Source organism: Colius striatus, chromosome 7, assembly GCF_028858725.1.
Source record: "Colius striatus isolate bColStr4 chromosome 7, bColStr4.1.hap1, whole genome shotgun sequence".
Lineage (NCBI taxonomy): Eukaryota > Metazoa > Chordata > Aves > Coliiformes > Coliidae > Colius > Colius striatus.
In genome coordinates this window covers 14411441-14435666 of record NC_084765.1, presented here as the reverse complement: position 1 = coordinate 14435666, position 24226 = coordinate 14411441, and the positions used below count along the sequence as shown (strand labels likewise).

Below are 24226 nucleotides of genomic sequence, written 5' to 3'. Positions count from 1 at the left end.
AAGGCACTTATCCATTTTTTGCTAACCTATAGGAAAAATTTCCAGACTCTTACAGTGGAAAGAGGCACCAGCAAGTGGAACTTGTGCTGTTCATGTATCTCCAACATAATCTGCGGTCTAGATCCTAGTCGAAGGGTATTTTTAAAGAGATTAGTATCTACAAGGCAGGTGTGCAGTTCTCATATTGTCTGCTTTGCCCCTTTAGTCCAAGGGAATAACTAGACTTCTCCCTGTCGCAACATGCTGTGACAGAGGAGGTCCAAGTGTCATTCTGCTCTGTCTGTCCTGACTTCTTTGCCTCTCATCCCAATTTTTAATAGTAGCTCTGCTGCTTCTGGCTAAATGTTTCCTCAGGAAGTAAATAGCTTATCTTCAATATCAAACTGCTGCCTTTGTGGTAGAGGTCTCATAATATAAGAATGATTCTGGAGACAAAGCCAACCCAGCTGAGAAAAAGGTTACTGCTCCAAGGATGCTTTGTGCCATTCTGTGGTTGCTCACAGATCTTCAGTGTATGTTAGGCTTCAGCATATACAGCATCTGCTCTGGCATCTTACTCTGTAGGGTGTTGGTCTTCTTGGAAGAGACCCATTTTGCTAGACAAAGCACTCAGCTCAAACTTTTTCTGCCTATTCTAGGAAGGCAATGTGTTTTCTGACAAGAGCCAAGATTAAAATCAAGGGTTCATCCTATTGCCTCTTCAGGACTGATGTATGACTTGCTCCTTCAATTTGAAATCCTATACAGAACACACAGAAGATGATTCACTTAGACTATTTTCTGACTTTATGACGTTGCTGCAAACTGGGACCAGTTAAAATATAGGGTGTGATTAAGTCTGATAGTGCTTTAATCTTGTATGTTTTGTTTAAAAATGTTGAATTTTTTTTAAAAAATATATCTATTCCATTTTTAAACTGTCGTTATTTACAGAATCACAGGATGGTAGGGGTTGGAAGGGACCTCCAGAAACCAGCCAGTCCAACCTGCTGCTAAAGCAGGTTCACTTCAATCTGGTCACACAGAGATCTATCCTCTAAAAATCTCCAGCGAAGGAGACTCCAAAACATCTTTAGGCAGCCTGTGCCAGGGCTCCCTCACCCTCAAAGGAAAGAATTTTCTCCTCGTGTTCAAGTGGAACTTCCTGTGTTCCAGCTTCATCCCATTACCCCTTGTCTTGTCTCTGGGCACTACAGAAAAATGACTGGCCCCATCCACTCAACACTTTCCCTTTAGGTATTTGTAAGTGTTGGTAAGATGCATCCTCAGTCTTCTCTTCTCCAGACTAAACAGCCCCAGTTCCCGCAGCCTTTCCTCGTAAGTGAGATGTTCCAGTCCCCTGATCATCTTGGTGGCCCTGCGCTGGACTCTCTCCAGCACTTCCCCATCTCTATTGAATTTGGGAGCCCAAAACTGGACACAGGACTCCAGGTGCTGCCTCACCAGGGCAGAGTAGAGGGGGAGAAGAACCTCCCTCCACTTGCTGGCCACACTCTTTGTGATGCATCCCAGGATGCTATTGGCCTTCTTGGCCATGAGGGCACATTGCTGGCTCATGTTTAGCTTATTAGCAATCAGGACTCGCAGGTCTCTCTCTGCAGAGCTGTTCTTCAGCAGTTCGACCCCCAGCCTGTACTGATGCAGGGGGTTGTTCCTTCCCAGATGCAGGACTGCACTTGTCCTTGTTGAACCTCATGAGGTTCCTCTCTGCCCAACTCTCAAGCCGGTCGAGATCCCGCTGAATGGCAGCACAGCCTTCTGCTGAATCAGCCAGTCCTCCCAGTTTGATGTCATCAGGGAACTTGCTGAGGGTACACTCTGTCCCCTCATCCAGGTCGCTGATGAAGATGTTGAACAAGACTGGCCCCAGAATCGATCCCTGTGGAACTCCACTGGCCACAGGCCTCCAACTCGATTCTGTGCCATCAATCACCACGCCCTGGGCTCTGTCATTCAGCCAGCTCTCGATCCACCTCACTGTCCACTCATCCAAGCCACACTGCCTGAGCGTTCTAATGAGGATGTTGTGGGTCACAGCGTCGAGGGCCTTGCTGAAGTCAAGGTGATGACATCCCCTGCTCTCCCCTCATCTAGCCAGCCATTTATACCCTTGTAAAAGGCCATCAGGTTGGTCAAACAGGATTTCCCCTTGGTGATTCAGCATTGACTCTCCCTGATAAACATCTTTTCCTTCATGTGCTTAGAGATGGCATCCAGGATGAGCCATTTTATCACCCTTCCAGGAGTGGAGGTGAGGCTGACTGGCCTGTCCATTCCTGGGTCCTCCTTCTTGTTCTTTTTGAAAACTTTTTTATTTAATTAAAAGCTATTAGTAGATCTATTGGTAATCTATTAAGCACATTCTACTGTGTCTGTCCTGCATTAATTTTTCATCTGAAAAAGCAAAAATAACTCTGAATTTTTACCTGTTGTTTAGAAAGGATTTGAGATAGTTTTAAATGTTCCTAAATTTTACTTCCCTGAACCATGAAAACTTTGCTTTCTCATTTCCTGTCAATCTAATTGAAGAGTGCTGAATAATCAGAATGAAGCAAAGATAAGATTGCCTTCTGATCCTTCTGATTTATTTTGAGAACAACTTTAGTTCTTTCTGTGTTGAAAAGATGTCCTCATTTCACCTGCTTAATGCAAACATGATATTGGAAGTTCATCCAGTATCTCTAAATTACTGTGCAAACGTTAACTAGCCTCCCCAATGCCTGTAAAAAATAGATAAATAATGTTCTATTATCCTGATTATAGACGTAAATCATTATCAAGACATTGTGACTTCCCAGAGGTCACATTTGAAGCCAGATCAAGAACTGGTGCATTCCCATGCTTCTGACACAAGATCATAGTACTTCTGTCTGCTACCTTATCTCTCCTTGTTGCTTCAGCTCCATCACTGTATCTGCCACTGAATCTTCAATATATATTCATACTGGAGCCCTCAGTGCACAGAACAGATTAACAAGACACATTTTCATGGATAGCACATGGTCTCAATTAAAGATTGGCTATTTATTCTAGCCTTTTTTTTTTTTTTAAATTAATGTGATCAAACAAGGGCAAATGGGTGCTAATTGTCCCATGGATTTAACACACAATGAGAATCATTCCAGAATAATACCTATGGAGACTGCCACTGAAACTTGCATGGCATCTTTAGGTCTGACAGAGCAAGAGCCTGTGAATCCCTCACTTCACTAAATGCCTTCTATATTTATATAGGTCAGCTGTGTTTCCTCCTAAAATCGTTTTTAGTCTTGGATCACTGCTGAAAGGAGCATGTGGTAAAGGCCACTGTTCTTGTGCAGGACTCCTAAGACGACATCCTGGTTTGGCTGGGTTGGGACGCTGAAGTCTCTGCCCTAGAACTCTTAAAAAGATAAAGTTGGCCTTTTGTTTTAATTTATTTTTCCTGCCAAGCTCTTGTGCCAGCCATCAAGGTGTCTGACCTTCACAGGCCAAAGAAAAAAATGAGTGTATCAGAACATGCTGTTCAAAGTCCTCAAATGTCCTACAGCAAGTGCTTCTCCAGTGTTAGCACTAGTGCTAATACATGAGTCTTTTCATTGTGAAGCCTAATCCTTTTTTTTAATTATTCTTTGGCAAGCTCATGACAGTAAAATGTGCTGTTTTGACCACAAAATCTATTACTACAAATTCCCTTCTTGCAGGGCTCTTGTGAGGGCTGCTTTCTTGCTTGTGGCACATGCAAAATGTACTGGCATATTGCTAACTCATTTGAATTATTGTGATGAGGTTATTCTCACCTTGCTAGAAAAGGATTTGCTGTAAGATGCCACAGTCTAAGATTTCAAGCTCTTGCCAGTCTTATTTCTCTACTAGAAGGCTTGTAATTTATCATCCTACATTCCTATTCCAGGGTCCCAACACTATTTGTTCTTCAGTGTTTGAGAGAACATTGAAGGGTGAGGTTTCTCCCTCTCTGCAGTGATTTGTTCTTCTAATTCTGAAGCCTTTTCCTATCTCCTATTTACTCTTGCTACATCCTACTTCCAGGTATTTTCCTTCTCATTACTTACATTGGAACCACTATTTTCTGTAGTTTCATTTCTAAGTGTCCTTCTAATGTCTGGTGATGACTGCACTTTCTCTGCTGCATAGCATCCCATGCTCTGTGAGCAGCAGATCAGTTATCCAACAATTAAAATGTTTAAAAACCAAAATTGGTGCTACAGCCTCTGGGTAAAAAAGGAACAATCGGGAAGACAAGATGTTGATCGAGCAGTTTTATGCCCAGAAAGTGACAGAGAAACACAGAGCCATGCTGAGAATCATTTGAAGAAAAAATCATGAGCAAGCCTGTATTTTGCTGATCTACATGAAGACCTGTTTTTAATTTAGTTGAGAATAAAACCAGGTTTTCGTGCATATGAAGTGAAAAACTCCACCTCAAACAAGCTAAAGGATGCAAGCAGATGTGTACTAGTAAATATTCAATGGAAATTATAAAAGCAATTGGGAAAAAGATAAATCTTTTTTCCCTTGAAAACATGCAACAAAATTTGTCATGTTTGTCCTGCAGACTTCAAATTGGCAAGACTTTTTCCTCCTTCAAAGATTTTAGCAAAACTCTGTGCAGAAAATTCTTTGCTTTTTCTCTTCTGGTCATTCCATCTTAAACTTTGCTAGTGTGTTTCTTTCTTTCTCACTCCCATTTTACTTTTTCACTTTTTTATTAAAAAAGAAATTAATTCTTGGGGGAAAAATCTTTTTGACTTTCATTACAGAAAAAAGAGACATTTTGAATAAACCTTTTTTCAGGGGAGGGGGAGAAAAAAAATAATTTATCACAAAAAAGAAAACATAACTTCATGTATTTGACCAACTCTTAATCTGAAAGAGCACAAAAGGTAAAACACAGTTGATACTCCAAAATCCTTTTCTTAGCCAAAAAGTCTGTGTATTGTGAGAAGCTCCCTAAACATCATCTGCAAAGTTTCAAAAAACACAAACATTCATCAACCTTTTCTCCTCCCTCATGATGAGCTAGATTTTAAAGACAAATAAGGCTGCGGAATAAATGCTAAAGAGGGGCTGGTGACACGCATGGTGAGCTTCCTTTTGCCTCATCTCTTTCTATGCATTTATTTGAAAATCACTGCCTCAGCATAATGGGAGATTCAAAACCATGGGTGATCTTGACAAAGGTAGGTGCATTTTAAGAAAAAAAATTATTCTCCCCTAAGCTGCAAAGCCTGTGGTTAGTTTTGTTAACTGGGAGAATTCATAATCTGGGCTAGGGAGTTGTCTTAAAGGGTGTTTTTGTGGCCTGTAGGCATTTTAATAGCAGGACTGTGGTGAGCACTAGCAGGAATTACGCAGCTTGATTACAGCTAATATTATAGGCAGGGCAGGTAGTGAATGAGAAGATGCTTTTTTTTTTTTTTCCATTTGTATCCAAATCTTTACTGATATGCCTCCCAGAATACAGCTTCTCATCTGTCAATAAACAGGGTACAAGGCCTGTGAAGGTAGTTGCCTCACCCTAAATTGTCTATTGCGTTTTTTTGGAATGTATTTCTGAGCCCTGTGCATGCTACAGCTCTTGTTGGAAGATGTTTAGACAAAACTACTGCTGTATCTGGACAGTCATGTACAGGCTTTTCTTTTAAAAAAAAGAAAATTCTTTTGCTGAAGTTGTCAAAGTGAGGAGCAAGGGATGCCACAGAAAGAGATTTCTACTGTAAGTTTTGCAGTCACTGGAATTAATCATGTAGTCATAGTTACTATAAGTGGAAATTACATCTATTAGGCATTGCTGAATAAAACCTGGTTGGTTATTGTGATGAACAATGCAATCAGATATCCTTGTGGCAAAAAAAATATAGCCCTTGTTCCTAACTCTCATGTCTAGGATATCTGCTTAAATGTACTGCAATTCTTGCACCCGTACACATGTGCATCTTACCCATAAAATAAATTTAGAGCAATCGGGATAAATACAGATTAGAGGAAATTTCTCGCTGGTCTGAATTAGATCTTGTTGCTGAAGTCAAGTGCAGGAAAAGCTTATATTTGCAAAAAATGTCATAAAATCAAAGAGCAGTTGTGTGTGATGTGCTCAGCAGACATACTACTACTTTGAAATCCTACCTGGATGAGGAGAGTATAAAAAAGTACTTCATATTGCTGCTTATAAAAATGGTCCTTGATGGTGACCAAAACAAAGGCCTATGGATACACAGTCCCTCTGTACACTCCTCCATAACCATGTAGATCTAGGGAAGAGAGTAGATGCCTGTTTTACCCAGTTTTAATTCCTGTCTGATGAAGGTTGTGTAACTTGAGGGATATGCATACGGGAATGAGTAGCTTTAACAGGTTCATAGCAGAGCTTTTCACCACCCAGTTTAAGAATAAGGATGACCTCATCAGATGCCTACATGTGAAAGACAACTTTCTCCTACTTGCAAGAAGCCATCAAAAGCTTTTTAGATGTGTCTCTTTGAATTTTCTTACAAGATGATTTTAATCTTAATTGTCTGGAGTATTTTGCCATTTCAATATTGAATACTTGTTTAAAATTCTAACAGTGTTTTGTTTATATCTTGTCTGTTTTATAGAAGTTTTTTCATTTATTTTCATAAATGGTTAAGGCTGGCAGAACCTTCATGATGCAGGGAGATACTAGTATCGGCAGTCTCCTTATCAGATGATGATAAATAGATGTACAAACATATCACAAGTGACATTTTTTTAAAGTTTTCAATAGCTTAAGAACCTTTGGGGACCAACTTGAAGAGACCATCTGCAGCTGTCATTGACTTCAAAGGGAGCTATGAAAACCAGGATTTGATGCTGAAATTCCTGTAGTGATCTTCTTAGTGACACCAGCATTTGTATCTGAAGGGGAATTTTGCTACTGCAGGGTGTCCAAGGCTTAGCAAGACTACTGACACAAGAGTTATCCCAATGTTTGAAACCTGCTTGTGATTAGCTTGGGTTCAGCGTGTTTTCAGATGGAGTAGTGGACCTTTTGGATGCCAGTTACAGAGTCTTGAGACGGTTGCAACTGTTGTCACAAGAGAGCAGTTAAAAAATGTTACATTTTAGATTATGGAATAGGTAGGAATTGTTTTCATGTAGAATATACAGAAAACATGAAGCCTAGGAACACAGCTCCAAGCTTCCTGGCTTCTCCTTGTGTTTCTGCCACAGTTCCCAATAAGATTTCTCTTTCATCTATATTGGCCGTAGTTCCTCCTTTCTTCCTTTCTAATAATTTAAGAGACAAGATGACAGAACCAATTAGAAAAGTATCTATAAATAATACCGTATGTAAAGAGGCATCTACCCACCGAGTCTCAAAACTCATTCCCTGATTTGGTTCTGTTTTCATAAACTTCATCTTACTTGACACTGACAAAGATTCATATAAATATTAAGTATTCATTTTTAGTCCATTGCACATAAGTGAAGCTAAACTACAGTGTTCTTAGGAGTTTTTACCCTACAGGTCCTTAGGACGCAAGGAGGGATAAGAGGACTCAGTTTTGAAGTACTCTACCATTTGGGCCTATGGTCCTATATTAGATAGCACAGATGTAGCACTTAAAAATTTTGAATTACATTTAGATTTCAAAAGGAGGTTCTGTTAGTGTGTTTGGGTTTTTTTCTTCTGCAGGATATAAAAATGTGTTACTCTGAATTAAAATCTAAATCTGCAGGCTGTGGAATGTAACATGATTTCTTATTTATACTACTTTGTTGTGTCATGGATATGTAGACCAACTCTATCACTATTCTTTTGTTATCTTGCTTTTTCATTAAATTGGTTTTTAAAACGTTTTGTTTATTGTCCAAACATTTTGTTTTTTAGACTGCACAGAAAAGCTATTGAAGCAATGAAAGAATATATTTTCTTCAGTATTTGTCACTCCTAAATTCTAATACAATTGTGCTTCCCTTATAGCAGGAGTAGATTTGATAACAGATGGTAAAACTGCAGAACTGCTTCTGCTTCATTAGAGCTCCTGGCAAGGCTCCTATGTAAGGTAAATTACAGTAGAGAGGGATATTTAACGATATACCCTTCACAGTAAGATTCTGAACTAGTACTATGTATAAGACGAAGACAGTGAATGTAATAGCTAGGATGTTTGTTGATCACTTCTGTGTTGGTTGTTAATACCAGAGCTAAAGCATACGTGCTGTAAAAGGCCCTAATCTTGCAAAGACTTATTCTAGTGCTTTCCCAAGGTAAATTTATCCTGGCACACATCATTGAGATCACTTTAATGGTGATAATGCACTTTTACTAAAAAGTAATAAAACATAAGTGATCAATTTCCATTTAAATTAAAAGGATGTTTATGTTAAAATACTGATGAAAAGGTGGCCTTCAAATATTTTAAGAATGCTTGTATTCACGTGGTATGACTGAAAGTTGGCACATTGATAGCCCTGGGAAACACAGGTCTTTTCAAAACAAATGACGTGATATGCCTTTACACTGACTTGGGAGCTCATTTTTCAGCGTGGCAGAACTGCTCAGACTCTGGGGGAAAATATCTACTTCTGCATATCATATTGTACTTTTTTAATTCATTTTGTACATTCCTTCTCCATAGGGGATACAGAGAGATCACTAAATCATTGCACACGGCTCATCCTTGAGTCAACCATATGATGACAACATAGAGTTATTTCCTAACAGGAACTGGCTCCCAGCTAGTATGTGATTGAAAATATAAAAACTAGCATCGCACACTGAAGTTATGCTGTCTCTGACAATGTCACTACATATATCTGCTTGCTGAATACACTTGCTGAATTCAGTAACTCAGAATTACCACAGAGGAATAGTTTCTTAGTTCCACATTATTGGGAAAGGCTGCTTTGCCACATATCTAGTATCTATTGGTTTGTGAATTCCTCATGCTACGCAAACTGGATTAACTTCACTAACTGCCTGGATTATGCACCTGGCTGAGGTTGGGAAGTCTCTTGAGCAGAGACAGATGAAAATTTGAAGTCCTACAGTTGTAGGAACATATTAAACCTGAAATTTTACGTTCTATGAAAAAATACCTGTAGCCCCTGGATTACCGCATCCAGGGAACTGTTTGAAGCTTCTGTCATATCCTGTCTTCATTTAAGTGTGTTCTTGAAAACAGCTTGTATTCAGCACATATTCAGAAAGTATATTTAAAGGACTGTGCCTGTTAGTGAAGAAAAATTATGGGCATTGACAAGGGTTTGATATAAAGCAGTAGTCAACAATACTAAAGCAGTTCTGGGCAGAGGCAGAAACAATACTGTAGGCACTGGGAAATCTTAGTACGCATTTAAAAAAATTAAATCTGCACGGTTCGTGTTTTGGGAATTGTAAGGGAATCCTTTCACAACCCTGGCCTCAGAAGTGAAGCTGTAGGAACTGACTGCTAGGTCTGTGACGCAGGAGAGATGGCAGGTGCCAGCCCTGCTGTCTTTGCACTGGCTGGCACAGCTCAGACCTGTACTGCTCCTTTTGAAGAACAATAGCACTGGGTGATCTGCTCCAGTACAGGTTGGTTTAGGAAACACTTCATCTGAGTACAGTTTTAAGTTCTTCACAGAGATTCTTACTGTTAACTTGCTGATTTTATGATAATAATGTTTAGAGGTGTCAACAGAGATTATAACCCTATTGTGCTAGTTACTGCAATAAACACATGGTAAAGGAGAGACAAAATAAAGCAAAGTAACCTGAGAAAAGTTATTTTCCCATTTTGAAAAAGACATCCTAAAATTCTCTTGTATGTTTCTATACACAGTAAAATTCCTAGAAAATAAGAAGGGCTGAAAACTAACCAAGTGATATGGCATAATGAGCAAATATAATATGTTTGTGTGCTTGTCCCACTGCAAATGTTCATTTGCTGAGCTGTATGAACATGGCCTGCCTTTGTACTACCGGCATGCTGTAGAAGCTAGCTGAAACCCCTGAGAGGATTCTTCACAGCTAACATATGCAAGCAAGTAGGGAGTGCAAACAATGACTTTAGTCAGATCTGCTAGCGAATGCTCGTTTGATAAGCTGCATTAACTCAGTTGCTTGCAATCATCTCAGTTTGGTTTGGTTTTTTTTTTAGGGTCATGGCTTTTTTTTCTGCCTTCCAGTAAATTCACACCATGTAGATCTCTATATATTTCTGTGGTCGTGTGTGGCCTGTCTGAATGAATATTAAAGATCACCTAATAAAAACAAAGGCTTACCCTGCTGTCCTAGCCAAGACATCCTTGGAAGACTCTACATGTGCAGTTTTAAGAGCTGCTGGATCTGGTGGTAGTACATTTGTGAAGATAAATTTGTGATTTGGGGTTGAAGATGCTCTAGAATTGCTATTGCATTTCAAACTTTTCATTTGCCTTTAGTCCCTGCCTTTAGTCTATGTTATTGACACTTACTGCTTTTCTTAACGGAGCAGGTCCTCAAAAAGATGGGTTTTTTTAAAACAGTGAATACACTTTTGCATTATTGATTTCCTGCTCCTTAAACATAACTAACGTTTCAAGTAATCTATACAGTTTTGAAATTTACATTAGGTCTTTTAATAAAATCACTAGCACCTCTGGGACTTCCTGGTAGGATAAACACTGAACTCCTATCAGCTGAACACTAAATTTCAATACTGCTTAAGTAAAACTGAGATCTAAGCTGATCTGCTACCACCCCAAAAAAAGAAAACCAAACACCACTCCCACCCCCTAGCAACTGGCAGAGTCTGGTATTGGTTGAGCTATCACAGCACAGTAAGGTTGTTCTTGGTTTGTCCTTACAAATGCTTTACTGGAAAAGCCTGAGTTAGAATCAGTACTGCATTATGCGGGACACATACCCAAGAAGTGCTAAGACGTACTGTCACTAGATTGCTTGCAAAACTCCACAATACATGCAGTGGGGAGATCCACGCTTAAAAAAGAAACAGGAATAGCATAATGTGGCTGATAACATGTTGTCTTGTTTCTAGAGTAGAGATCAGAGGCTGCTGTGAAGGCAAGCCCTCTTGCATTGAGTGTTGTGGCAATTACACAATTGTCCTTGTCCTGAAAATTTTGCCTCAAATAGGTCTGCACAAGCCTCTGGCTGGATCCCACTAAAATCAGCGACAGTTGTGGCAGTGGCCCTGTGAGGCAGGGTGTGATTTTACTGAGGGTCTCAACTCCTTGCCCATGTCCTTTTCTGCTATAAGACATGACCTCCCTCCTGATGAAGGTTGTAGGTGCTCAGTATTCTTAGGGGTTTCACCCTGTTCAATTTTGAAGTCTGTTTTTGAATTAGAAGCTTTCTGATTGAAGGTTTTCATTTAATTAAGAGCAGGATAAATCAGAAAACTCCCCTCCGCTATCTCTACCTGTCAATTGATACAGTGTAATGACGACTGCAAGAATCCAAATTGAAAAATAGAACAGGCTTATGGGAATGAATTTTCAAAGTGACTTCTGCAGCTGAGTTTCTGATGCATGTCAAATAATAAGCAACCTGAACTGACCAGATCTCTCTGTATTTGACTAGGGAAATGCAGGTATTGTGTTAAACGTGGGTTTTTTAGAGGGCAAAGGTGGGCAGGAATAGGGATTCCACTGCAGTTGAAACAAGGAGCTATTATCCTGTTTATTTCTGTGCACATTTTTAGGGTTTTTTTGTGAATGCTGAAATGATGACGCAGGAAATTCAGGAAAGAAGATGGATCCAGTTTGGCTGTGCAGACCAAAATGCCTGTTTTGACTTATATTTGTCTCTGGGAAATTGAAAGACTCGATAGGAATAGGTTTTGCCTTTGTTATTTAAATCCAAATAATCCATCTTAGTGCTTCTTAAAAGACTTTCTTTCCCAGGTCTTCAAGTAAAAAGCCAGCAGGATATTTTAAATCATTTCAGGAGGTCACACCACCACAATGGTTCTGACCAAACGTTTTCTCAAAGTAAATCCATCAGTGCTGAGATTTACTGCTGCTCCTGAAGTACCAACACCATTACGTAAGCGTGTGCCTGTGTTGGTGGCTCATGTGCAGCACATACAGCGCTGGCTGTCCGCAGTGCACTGAGAGAGGAGATTTATTGCATTTACAAAGGGCCATTACAGTGCAATTTTAACTCATTGTCATTAGAGGGTCTGACATCATAAGCAATCACTGTGAAAAGCCTCAGACTGAGATTTATTCATAATTTTTATAGCATGATTTATTAGGGTCCCCACTGTATCTTATCAATCATATCTGAAAGAAATGAGAGTCAATTAGGGCCTGGGCCTTTCACCTTTCCTGCCCATGTTGGGTAGTACCTTGTTCTCAGCAAGAAGGAAACAGGGATATTCCTGGAGTAAGCTATCACTACAAGAGTAGGAGTGAAGACAGCAAAATCTGGGTCCTTGCTGAGCGCAGGAGAGAGATGTAAAAATTATTCTAGAAATGACAGCATTCGGTTTATATTCCAGGGAGAGGGGGTGGTTCTCCATAGATTCATAGATTTCTCTGATTTCATCTGATCCCAACACTCCTGTGTACCATTTGGAGTGAATCACATATTTATGTAATGCAATATTCAGTGGAGAAAGCCAAGTCAGCCTTCTAACACTGTTCTTTCCTCAGATCAAATTCAACATATAGTAACTGAGAAGCTAATTGTAATACAATTGCAAAGACCTCAAAATGGCTGTCCTATTAGTCTTATCCCGCAAGAATGCACTGCAATTTCATAAAATCGAGCCTAGACGAAATGGAAAGTCAGTTTTGCCATCTATATTTGCATAAGAAAGAATTATGCACTTGATTATAAAATAGGGCCCAATCTCTCAATCTGAATACTTCTGCTTGACCGTTTTATTATGAAATAACAGCACTTGGATATGATTTGGCTGAATGTTAATTGAAGTTATATGGTTTGAATGGGGATATATTCTCTAGTCCTTTGCAGTAAAAAAATGCCAGTAAGAAGAGGAGGTTTGTCAGTATTAGAGCTCTGTGTTTTGATGCAATGTGCTAAGGATGCTCATGTCTTTAAACGATTATGAAAATATATATTGAATATGTATGTTCCTAACAAGTGCTAAGATCTATAGTGCTCCGGTGCTTTGGGATGGAAATATGTGCTGTATCTATTAAAAAAAACCAGTTCATGGCAATTAATTTGTTATCCTGAACCATACTGCAGGAAAATTCATTTCTATCCTTGAAGCCTCTGACAATTTTGGCACTGCATTTCAATAACAGTAAGGCTGGGCCCTCTGTTGCCGATTTGCTAACATTTCTCCCTATGCTAAAAAAACGCAATATGTATAGACTTTACTAAAGTACTACCATAAATATACACAGATCAGTCACGTATTTTTACAAATAAGATGAATATCATTGAATGCTAGACCGCACAGCAGAAGGAAAAATGAGATGGAAAAATAGTTTTCCTAGATATAGTCTAATATATCACATTTTTGTGACCAGTTCTGAAATACTACGGGTGATGCACAGATCTTTTTATCCTTTGTCTCACACTATAAAAACAGAGAATGCCAGTATAATGTTGCCTTTTTTCCCTAACCAAAATAACAAATTTCAGGAAAGGGGCAAAGAAAATAACTGAAGACACACGCGGACGGATTAAAGAGAGATAGGACCAAATATCATACTAAAACCAGTCACTAAATTCATATAGATTTCAGTGGCACCACGGTTACATTTTCAGAAGTATTTTGGGACGGTTTAAATTTGAAGTCCTTCCTCATATGGAAATCCCACTCAGCATCGTAGGAGGTGGCAGTGATAGGAAGGCATATATATGTGTATGCATATGATGGTATGATCCATACAATCACAGCCTTGGCTAAATCCAGTAAATTTTGTAACCTAGAAACATTAAAATTAAGTAAGAATTAAAAAAAACCCTTAAAATGGCAACAGATGCTGTTCTTTTTTAAGGTTTTAGAATAATAGAAATAAAACTAGAAATAGGCAATGGATTAAAAAAAACTTTCCTTGAATTAAAACTGCTAAGTCTGAACTAGCCAGCCATAGATTTGTCAGGTGGATAACATCATCTCTCTCATCTCCTTGTGAGGCTGTGACTTCAAAGAGATTGCAAGATGTTCTGGGCAGACTTTATATCTTCCTATGTGTTTCTGTACAGTTCAAACCAATGAAGTCATGATTCTGCATGGCTGCTAGGATTTTTTTTTCACTTATTTCTTTGGTGGTGGTTTTAAAAGGTATTACTTCTGAAGTCAGAGAGACATTTCCCAGGAGTTACTGGTGAGTGTGCCTGTGCCCACCTTGGCTAATTTGAGAGGGATTGAATGTGAGACATGGTGTGAGTGGCAGACACTTTCTAACTGGTGTTGCAAAGGCTTCTTTGGACGGGATGCACAGAAGACTATACCGTGCTTACTAACGGGTTATGTAAGGATTTGCAGTAACATGTCCCGTCATGGCAGAAAATAGGAATAAAATGAGATTTTAAGAACTATATGAATAATGAATGTTAGAATGGTAGTTAATAGATATCTGTACTTCCATTATACTACAAGTGCAGGGGAAACTTCATTTAATATGGAAAGATTCTCATTCATCCAGAGCTGTAACACAGCGTGCAGTTAAAATTAGGCTGGTTCGTTAATTGTCAAAGTATATGGTGAGAATTACTGCAGGCAGCTTCAGTGCAGTATTAGATATGCCTCTGCAGGGGAGGCCTTGCAGAAAGGCCCAGGGTGAGTGAGCAGCTCCACATGGGCCCCTCTGATGAGGTCTCTCCCTGGGGAGCGGGGTGACTTTCCTCCATTCCCTCCCGGTCCGCTCAGGCTGCGTGTGTGCCCCCAGAGCACGGGCTGTGGAGTGCTCCTGGGCTGGGATGTCCCGTGGCCAATGGCTGCAGAAGGAGCTCCCTGGGTTATGGCTGATGAGTATCTCTGCCCAACTCCTGAGCTTGTATATACTGGGCCAGGGGAAAGGATAAGTAGAAACCACTCCATCCTCTAAGACTCAGGACATTATGGTTATTCAGGAACTAGGATTCTATAAGCCTTCTTGTACCTACAGGATGTACTTTATATATATATATATATATATATTAAAAAAAACCCAAAACAGTTTAATTGAACATAGCAAGGTTGAAATGCTTTGGAATATACAAAAGAAAGCTGGAAGAAATCCCTGGGTAATACTTTTTTCCCTCATCTCTTCCCTGCTATCTTTTTTCCTTGTTTCTTTCTCAGTGTCAGAAACTTGCCCTTCAAAAATCACCCACTGAGAAAAGCAGATCCTTCTGCAGGATGTGAATGGAGAACATGAGGGAAGGGTGACAGAGTTGAGCCATAAGCCTTTGCTCTTCCAGATCAGAACTGTAGAGCATATGCCAAGATGGCAAGTCAAGCTGTTGAGGACTTTTCATAGGACCTCAACTAGCTTTTATTTAACAATAGTTAAAATGTTTCTTTTCAAGGACTACAAAAGTTCATTAATGAATCTTAACCGTCCAATTTGAATGTGAGCGCTGGTGCAGAATCTCAGCTGAAAGCTCCTAGTTCCCGAGCTGGTTCCAACAACTGTGAATTAACACAAACCCAACTTTATCCTGCTGGGGAGAAGGAAGGGGACAAAGATATTAGATCCCTGCAGGCCAAACTCCCCAAGAAGTCAATGGCAGCTTCACTAGCGTAAGAACTGCATGACCAGACATAAATATAAAGGACACAGAGGATGCAAAGAAAATGTTTTTCACGCATTTGTGTACTGAGTGAAGTCTAATGAATGTAGAAGGCAGGAATCCTACTATCACATACACTAAAACAGCAGAGTTATCTGTTTAGCTTTCTATGTAACTCTATTTCACCCTTTACGTCTCCTTATGAAAACGAATCTACAAAGTTGCCTGACCATGCAAAGAAGACACTTCTAACAAGCTCTGCAGGGGTGTTTCACGAATTTAAGTGCACAGTATCCATTGGCATGCAGTGATATTTAGCTGCCCGATCAGATGCTTTTGAAAACCCACCTGGATGCCTGTGCTTGCACCCAGTATCTCAGTATATCTGATCTCTTTCATCACCTTATATCTGTTTGGACCTCCAGGTACCAGACTTTGCCTCTGTTCATCCAAGTGTCGATTCTTTATATTATAAAGAAGTTCTACACTCATTTAACTTACTAAGGTATCTGTCTTAGGCAATCTGTGATTTGAAACAAGCCTCCTTTTCTTATTACACATCTAGAAGATAATGCATTTTTAAAAAAGCATTTCATGTTTCTAAGAACTACCTTATTGAGGAAATCAATGTTTAGAAAACTAGAATTTAACTCAACTCAGCTACTACTGTTTTAACAAGAAACTATTGACTATGCTGTACCTAAAAACAAACATTTAGTAACTGGGAGCTTACACTTCATCAAAGTAAGTTTAGAAATACACAAAATTTGTAGAGTTAGCTGGTTTTGCCTGACATACACAAATGCTCTTCCAGTCTCCTCTGGCTGTCTACAAAGAGCATAGATGTAATTTAGTGTGTAAGTTAGGTGCTGGTGAAGCAAAATAGTCAAATGTACTTGTATTTGTAAGCAGTGTCCATCAAAATGCTTCAAGAGTGGCTTGATTTGACTAAATGCTGAGGTTTCTGTAGACAGTTCCTTAACACTCACTGAATTAATATACCAGACATAGTCCAGAGAAATCTTGCTTCATTCAGACAAGCAGGTTTTCATTTAATCTTACCCTGCATTCCTTTTACTTACCCAAGTGTAACGGTATAATGGTTATGTAAACTGATGCTTAGAATGGTATTTTGACAAATATTTTGGTGCCATATGTAAGCACCAAACATGTACAGAGTAACAACCATTAGTACAAGCTTCAGATCCAATTAGGATGACATGTTTTTGTGCTGTTGTTTTTTTTTTTGACAAAATGGCAATGTGAGTTTACATTTTCGCATGCCTGAAATACAGTTTGTAATTGAAAGTAGTGCACACAATTAAACGAGAGGTAACAGTGGATTTGTTGCATGACTCTACTAATGATTGCTTTAATATACCATTCACTTGTTAATGATGCTATCAATTATATTACTGTAAATTAGCTATTGTGAGTTTAAGGTCTTTTTGCAATGTCTGTGTTAGGTTACAGGAGCATAAATCAAATTCCCATCTCTTTTTACATCCATAACCATAACATATGGCTTTTATTAGAAAATGTTAAGTGTCTTATAATGTCTTCTTAATGGACAGTGTGTGCATGTGTTGGTGATGAAAGCCATCTTCCTTCACACAAAATATTAATGCATATGGCCTACGTCTCCATAGATACAAGTTAAAGAATCGTATTTAACCCATGAAATATTCAGTATACACTTCAACTTTGCCCAGAATTCATACTTTTCTAGTATAACAATCCTTTAAGGAAAGAACATGTTACAGGTAAATCAGGGGTTGAATTCTACCAGGTATGCACACATAATTGTGAAAAAGCAGTATAACCTCTACTGAAAAAAATCCCAACAAGCCCAAATCACTTTACAAAATGCCTGTTCCTAAAGACAAATACCAACAGAGAAATGAAAAATGGAATTCATACCCTCCTAGAACTCCAGCGTGTACATCACAGACTGTTAGTGTGGATTCAAGATTCTCTGACCTAAAATACCATCATGCTCCCAAGCAAAAGGGTGTTTTAACCTCTGTTTTGTATCCTTTTCATTAGGACAGCATTATCCATTTGGCTTTTGGACCATTCCACGCAATCTTAAGCAAGCACATTGCTTTGACTTGAAATGTTTTAACAACAGATTCCTGGGCACCAGAGAGAGCTGTTATTCAAAGCACTGCTTGCTAACGTTGAACTTGATGAAAGGAAGCTAACTAAGCCTTTTGAAGGATACCCTCCAGCCTTCCCTCTCCGTTTCCATGTTCCCCCAGCAGAAATCTGGGATTGGAAAGCTGCAATTCAACAGCATCATCCTTTCATCTTGTGGTAAATATTTTATTATCCCTTTATCCCCCATGCTGTTTAAAGGAATTCATTTAAAACATTAACTTCTTTGTTCAGGGAGGAAATCTCCAAAGGCTATGCAAAAAAGTGTCTTTAGAAATGCACCAAGATATGAGTCCAGGCTCTGCTCCAGCATTCCCCATTCATTCAGCCTGCAGACCTGGCAGCTTCCTGATGGAGATCTCCGCTCAGACCCAGAGTCTCCAGCGGCAACCCCCACCACCCATTCACACAAGGCCAGCTACCCTGGCTCTGCATTTCTACTTCTCTTTCCTCCATCCGTCCAATTTGCTCCCTAATCTGATCTCACTTCTTTGATCCACCTCAGAAGCACTGCTCATCCTCCCACACCAAAGCAGCACTCATCCCTATCAAGGGCTGGCAGCAATTATGTTGTAACAAAGGTACATTTAAGAGAGGAGTAAAACCTATCCAAAGCAATTCCTTTGCAGAGGTGTTATCCTTCTTATTTTTTCCTGCTTATCAGTATGGGTATCTTGGGGGTTAATTCTGCTGCTGCCCCTGAAGCAATTGTTTCCTTTACTTTTGACTTCAGGAGCAGAATCAGGCCTTAATTAATATAATTATCCTCAGAGGTAATAGCATGAAAGGCACCTACTTAGAGGAGTCTGGTGACTGTTTTAAGACCATCTTTATCCATAGCTATGTTGTGAACTGCACCAGTGTGCATTCCCTTTCCAAAACAACCGCAGGCACTAGGAGGGGAGGAGTTGTCCTTCAGTAGCCAGGCAAGAAACCTGTCACACACAGTGTCCCCTCTGCATGAATGAACCCTCTCCTCTGATTAACGCTTTTCATTTCCCAGAAGGGTAAAGACAGAGTGAGGAGGTAAGGAACTGAATTACTCATTCTCAGAGAAGCATGACCGTAAATATTTAATATGGTACATATGAGAAAAGAGAAAGGAACAGACTCCCCTACCAGTCCAGGCTGAGAAACTCTCCAAATCCCCTGCAACCCCAGGGACTGCCTGTTCCTGCGATCCCTTCTTCATCTCATAAAGGGGAGAGAGCCATGAGCTCAGAAGAGAGCGGGACGAGGCATCTCTCTCTACTGAAGAATGACCGGCTGTAAAAATCTGTGCATGGAAGGAAATTACCTGGTATAATGGAGATCTCCCTCGCCCATGAATGGGACCCTGCCCCAGACTGTGGGTTTTTAGGAGCCTGCTAGAAAATAAGGCTCTGTGGAAGCCCACATAGGAAGCAAGCTCATGCCTTGGTGTCTGCTTGTGCCCCATGCGAGGGGCCTGCTTGAGAGCGTGGGTTATGTTCCCATAGCCCGTGCATGGCTTTCCTATGGCTGTACACATGCATGGCTGCTCTGCTCTGACAGTGGAGATAACTCTGAAGATGCTGGGAGGAAGTGGGACTGAAAGGAGGGTCGAATGTTTTGATGAGGGTGCTGATTGCGTAGCTTACCCTTGCATATCTGGAGGAGTAGGGATCCTCAAAGAGCGCCCAGATGCGGGGCTGCCACCGTCTCCAGAAGCCCCCAGACCTGCCATCTGGGGAGTCACTAAGTGCTAGGCGTTTTGTCATCTCCAGCTCCTCTTCACCATCACCAGAGTCTCCGGTGCCATCTATGTCTCCGTCCTCAGCACTGCTATCCAGGGGTGCCCCACCAAAGCTGTCCAGAGCCTCTTCGGCGTCACGGTGCTGCCGATAGGTCATCCAACAGCAGGGCTCCACATCGGTCTCATCGATGCCCCAGAAGGCCAGCTCCTCCTCATACAGGGGCCCGCACACGTCCGCGGGGCAGTGCAGCTTGCCAGTGCGGTAGTAATTCAGGATGTGGGCAAAGACGCCCGGGTGCCGGTCAAAGAAAAACTCATCCGTGCGAGGGTCATAGTCGAAGTGGCTGTGGGCATCGGGTTCGGCGATCCAGGCCAGCCGCGTGCCGGGCAGGGTGCGCAGGGTGCTGCGGTAGGTCTGGTGCCTAGTCCCTCCCACGTTGATCACAATGCGGTCGCTCTCGTCGCCCTGGCCCATCTCGTCTCTTATTAGGCATGTCGCAGACTCATCCAAGCGAGCACGGCAGGCAGCAAGCCCGTAAGGGGACGGCTGCTCGGCGGCGGTCGGTGCCTAACCGAGCCCCAATCCAGGCCCGCGGGGGCGAAGCGCCGCGGCCAGCTCCGCTTCCCCCGGGGCCGCTCCGAGGGGCAGCCGGTGCCGTTGTGCACCGCCTTCGTCTGAAGTCAGGCGCTCGGCGGCCGTGCTAGCTGCAGCCGCGGCGGAGGGGCAGGGGCAAGGGGGACCATGCTCCGGGAGCGCGGGCGCTGCGGCGCCGGGGCGCGGGGACGTGCCGGAGGGGGAGGGCCCTTCCCTGGTTGGATGTGGCCAAAAGCACAGGGAGGAAAAAAAAAAAAGGGGAAAAAATAGGGGGCGGGGGGGGGAGGCGGGAGGAAAAATCTCAGCACCGGCGCTGCCCACAGGTGCGCGGGGCTGGGATGCGCCGGGCGAGAGGCGGGTGGGCGCCGGCGCGGGCTGCAGCCCCGCGGGCTCCAGCGGGGCGGGGCGGGGCGGGGCGGGGCGGGGGGCGCCCGCAGGTGCTGAACGGACAGCGCCGAGCGCCGCCCTCCCGCCACGCCACCTCCCCCCGCGGCCGGGCCGAACCGAACCGGGCCGGGCCGGGCCGAGCCGGGCCGAGCGCGCTGCCGGTGCGGACGGCGGGGACCCGCGGCGCCGCCGCTGCCGCTGCCTCTCCTGCCGCCGCCGCCGCTGTCGGGCGGCTCGGTGCACCCGCCCGTTCCCCGGACCGCGCCGCGCAGGCGCGCCTCTCCCGCCCCGCCGCCACTCGCCGGGTCCTAGCGCCGGCCGCGCCCCGAGGGCGCCGGCTCCCGCCACCGCCCCGAACGCCGCGGGCGCCACGTCGCGCGTTTCCTTACCGGTGTCAGGACAGAGCTCCCCGCTCCGGTACCCCCGGCGGGAGAAGGAACACCTTTCCCCTCCGCCCGCACCCCGAGTAACCGGCTTCTCTCGGCAGGGCGATGGTCGCACCGAGGATCTCCTCCGGGAAGCGCGAACGGCTCCGGTTCACTCGGCTTTGCGGGACCCTCTGCAGCACAGTGGAAGTCAGGCATGGCTGTGCTCGTCCATCGTGGACTGTGCTCACTGAAGGGCAAAATTCTAGTTCTCCCCGGACACAAACGTCTCGCGGCATGAGCAGGCATACCCGGGCTTTGTATTTCCTGCGGCATCACACCTTTATGTGGTCCCACACACACGCTCAATTTCTCCATCTTTTCTTCTATTTTCCTTATGGTTCACTTGTTTCTTCCCTAACCTCTGGGTTAGTAGGAAGCTGTGATTTGGGTTCACTTTGCTTATTCCGTTTTACTCTCGTTCATTCACAAAAAAATGCCAAGGGAAGTTTCACAGAGACAGGTTCCTGTCCTGTGAGGAGCCTGAAGAACAGCAGGGAGATGGTTGTGGGAAAAGGAAGCAACAAAGGTATGTAGATATCTTCTGTGTTATGTTTTATTTGCTTCTAGCAATTCAAGAGGACTGGGCTGACGAGAGAACCTCAAAAGCTGAGCCGTTGTGGGTGAATCATGAGTGGTCGTGTCATGAGGAGTGGATGAGGTGAAGAAACATGATTGAAAGGTATATGGTTGAGGAATGCTGTTGGAGGACAGAAGTGGTAGGGACAATGCGATGCTGAACAGAAGAGAGTAGGCTTAGGTACTTAGGGCAAGCCTTGAACGAGGGCAGAGGTTCAGATGTGGTGCAAAGGCAGATGAAGAACAAGTGGTGGGCTGCTGAGGAGCAAGCAGTGTGGTCAGGTTTGTGAGAGGAGGTGTTTGACCATCCCCAGCTTCCTTGGGTTGCACAGGAACATTGCATATTTGCGATGCAGAGAACTTTGCAATAGTTGTGTCAGGATATACCAAAGAGGTGTGAAGAGATTTGTCTGTGAAAATGGTAACAGATTGGTGTTGAAGCTGGTGAGATAGAAGAAAGGCCCAGGAGCTGAGTGCTGTTTATGTGTGACTCATGGGAAAAGAAAGGCAGCGGAAGGGAGGAGTACACTCTATTGTCAGCAGTGAAGGAGAAGGGAAAGTGAGACCAAACCAAGGCAGCTCCGCACTTGAGCTGGCATAAACTGCAAAATCTCCAGGAAGAGATGCCAGGGAGCTACCTGAGCATTGAGATTGAACAGAGGCAAAAAGATTGATAACAGAGGGAGAAATCTGAGAATCTCAAGCCCAGAAATGTCATCTAAAATCCTTGAGAGTTGCTAGATAGAGGGCGTAAAGGGAGAAGAGGACAGGTCTGTGAACCCAAGCCTGGCATCAAGAAAGGGAAAGAGGATGGTGAGTCATCGACAGAAGTAGTACAGGTGACAATTGTTTTATAATCATAGCAATTCATTACTTTCAACAAGAGCAGATCTGAGGATCAATGGCACCGTAGGGTAGGTTCTCAGAGTTACAAAGGCTGAGAAAAGCGAGTGACCCAAGAAAGAGGTTTAAGGCCCTGTGAATCCTGAGCCAGTGGATGCTTCTAGTCACATCCACAACTGTAGAGGCTCTTTCCCAGCTCATTAACTCTTGCCTTCCATATTAACTTACCCCATATCAGTGATTCCTCTTTAGAAATTTCAGTTTGATACCGAAGGTGACTGTGAGGATGAAAGGGATATCTTGCAGCTTTTAGCATTTCGGTTTCCCTTCTTGTCTGGATGTCTGCAGGACCTTAGGAATCATCTGAAGGTGTATGTTAAAAACCAGAAAGCTTGTTTAAAGACAGTTTTCATGGACTCAGGTGGGGAGGCCGTACTTAAGTGACCTGTGAGGTTTCTTTGAAGTTACTAAGTCTGTAACTGATGAAGGAGCGTTCATAGTTGTGGAAGAGTTGGATATTTCAAAAGACACAGGAGAAGGCCTGAAATCAGAGATCGCCAGGCAAGTAATAGCTGTGGGATCTGGAGCACCATAGCTACTGAAATGGGAAACTCTCTTAGAAATAGAAATTGGAGCATGAAGTTTATACATTCTTTGATGCAAAAAATGAAAGTTAACATCACATTTGAAGCGTATTGAAGCTTGAGAGGGAAAGTATTAGAAAATAATATCTGTTAAGCAAGGATTGTGACACAAAATAACTGCATATCAAAAGACAATGACTGTGCTTTGCACTGTAGATTATAGTGTGATTTGCATTTTTTTGATTGGTCATAGTTGATACCACCAGATAGATAGTTGTGGATTTACACAAAATGAACATTTAAAGTCATTCTAGCAGGTGTTGCGTATCAGCAAAGTTTTGCTTTAAGCCTGCCATATAGTGACATAATAATTTTGGTTTATTTTTTTAAAATAGCTTTCCATAATTGGAAATGTTTGGACTATAACATACAAAACAGACTCAATCATTTTCAGTGATCTAATTTGAGGACAAAAAAATTTCCATGGAAGTTTGGTTAATCCCAAACTGTGCAGTGGCACTTCTGCCTCCCTGGTCCCACTGAAAGATAAGAACATTGTAACTATTTTTTATTCTGGATTGTATTTTACATCTTTAAAGATTCCTTTTGACTGCAGAATAACTGCTTATGTAGACATAATATCTCAAACTAGATGTATCCATCTTCAGGTGCTGGGATGGGGAAGGATTTCCCCTCACTCTGCAGAGACTTCCAAGGGTATAGTGAGATTCTATAATCCTCTGTATACAAGATGAATTTGCCACAGTCAGACATCCCCACATTCATTCTTTTGGGTTTCAGCATAGCTATGTGCCTCCTCTGTGCCTTTAGACTTGTCTTAGAGACAGTATAGCAACTTCCAGAGCAGGCTCACACTTTTGGTCACTCATGTAGTGCCCTTGACTTTCAGTGGAGTTAAAGAATGAGTGGACTGAATGAGTGCAAGTTTAGATCTCTTGTCAGTGAACTGGGAGCATTCCTCTCTGTGCTCCCCTGATGGATATCCTCTGTGTGCTGGAAAGAGAAGTTAGGCACAGAGGACTTAATGTGAAGGTGGATGCGTACGTCCAGGAATGATCTAGTTTTTCTGTGCTATCTCTTGTCACAGAATCAAAGAATAGTAGGGATTGGAAGAGACCTCTAAAGATCAACTAATCCACCCCCCCTGCTCAAGCAAATTTGTCTAGATCAGGTCACTTAAGAACACGTCTAGGTGGGTTTTGAAAACCTTCAGAAAAGGAGACTCCACACCCTCCCTGGGCAGCCTGTGCCAGGACTCCGTCACCCTTACAG

At 42.4% G+C, this 24226-nt stretch overlaps 1 protein-coding gene across 6 annotated transcripts in view; it reads right to left on the bottom strand.

Moving 5' to 3' along the window:
* Positions 1-20010, bottom strand: part of KCNC1 (potassium voltage-gated channel subfamily C member 1) — a 127426-nt gene extending 107416 nt beyond the window's left edge. For 4 of the 6 annotated variants that reach the window (XM_061999145.1, XM_061999146.1, XM_061999147.1 and 1 more), the window contains exon 1: positions 19426-19995. In XM_061999145.1, the coding sequence (XP_061855129.1) occupies positions 19426-19995 (570 nt within the window). Of the gene's footprint in view, positions 1-19425 lie in introns of all 6 variants that reach the window. The other 2 variants (XM_061999148.1, XM_061999149.1) reach the window with 1 other exon arrangement.
* Between the last annotated feature and the right edge of the window lie 4216 nt (positions 20011-24226).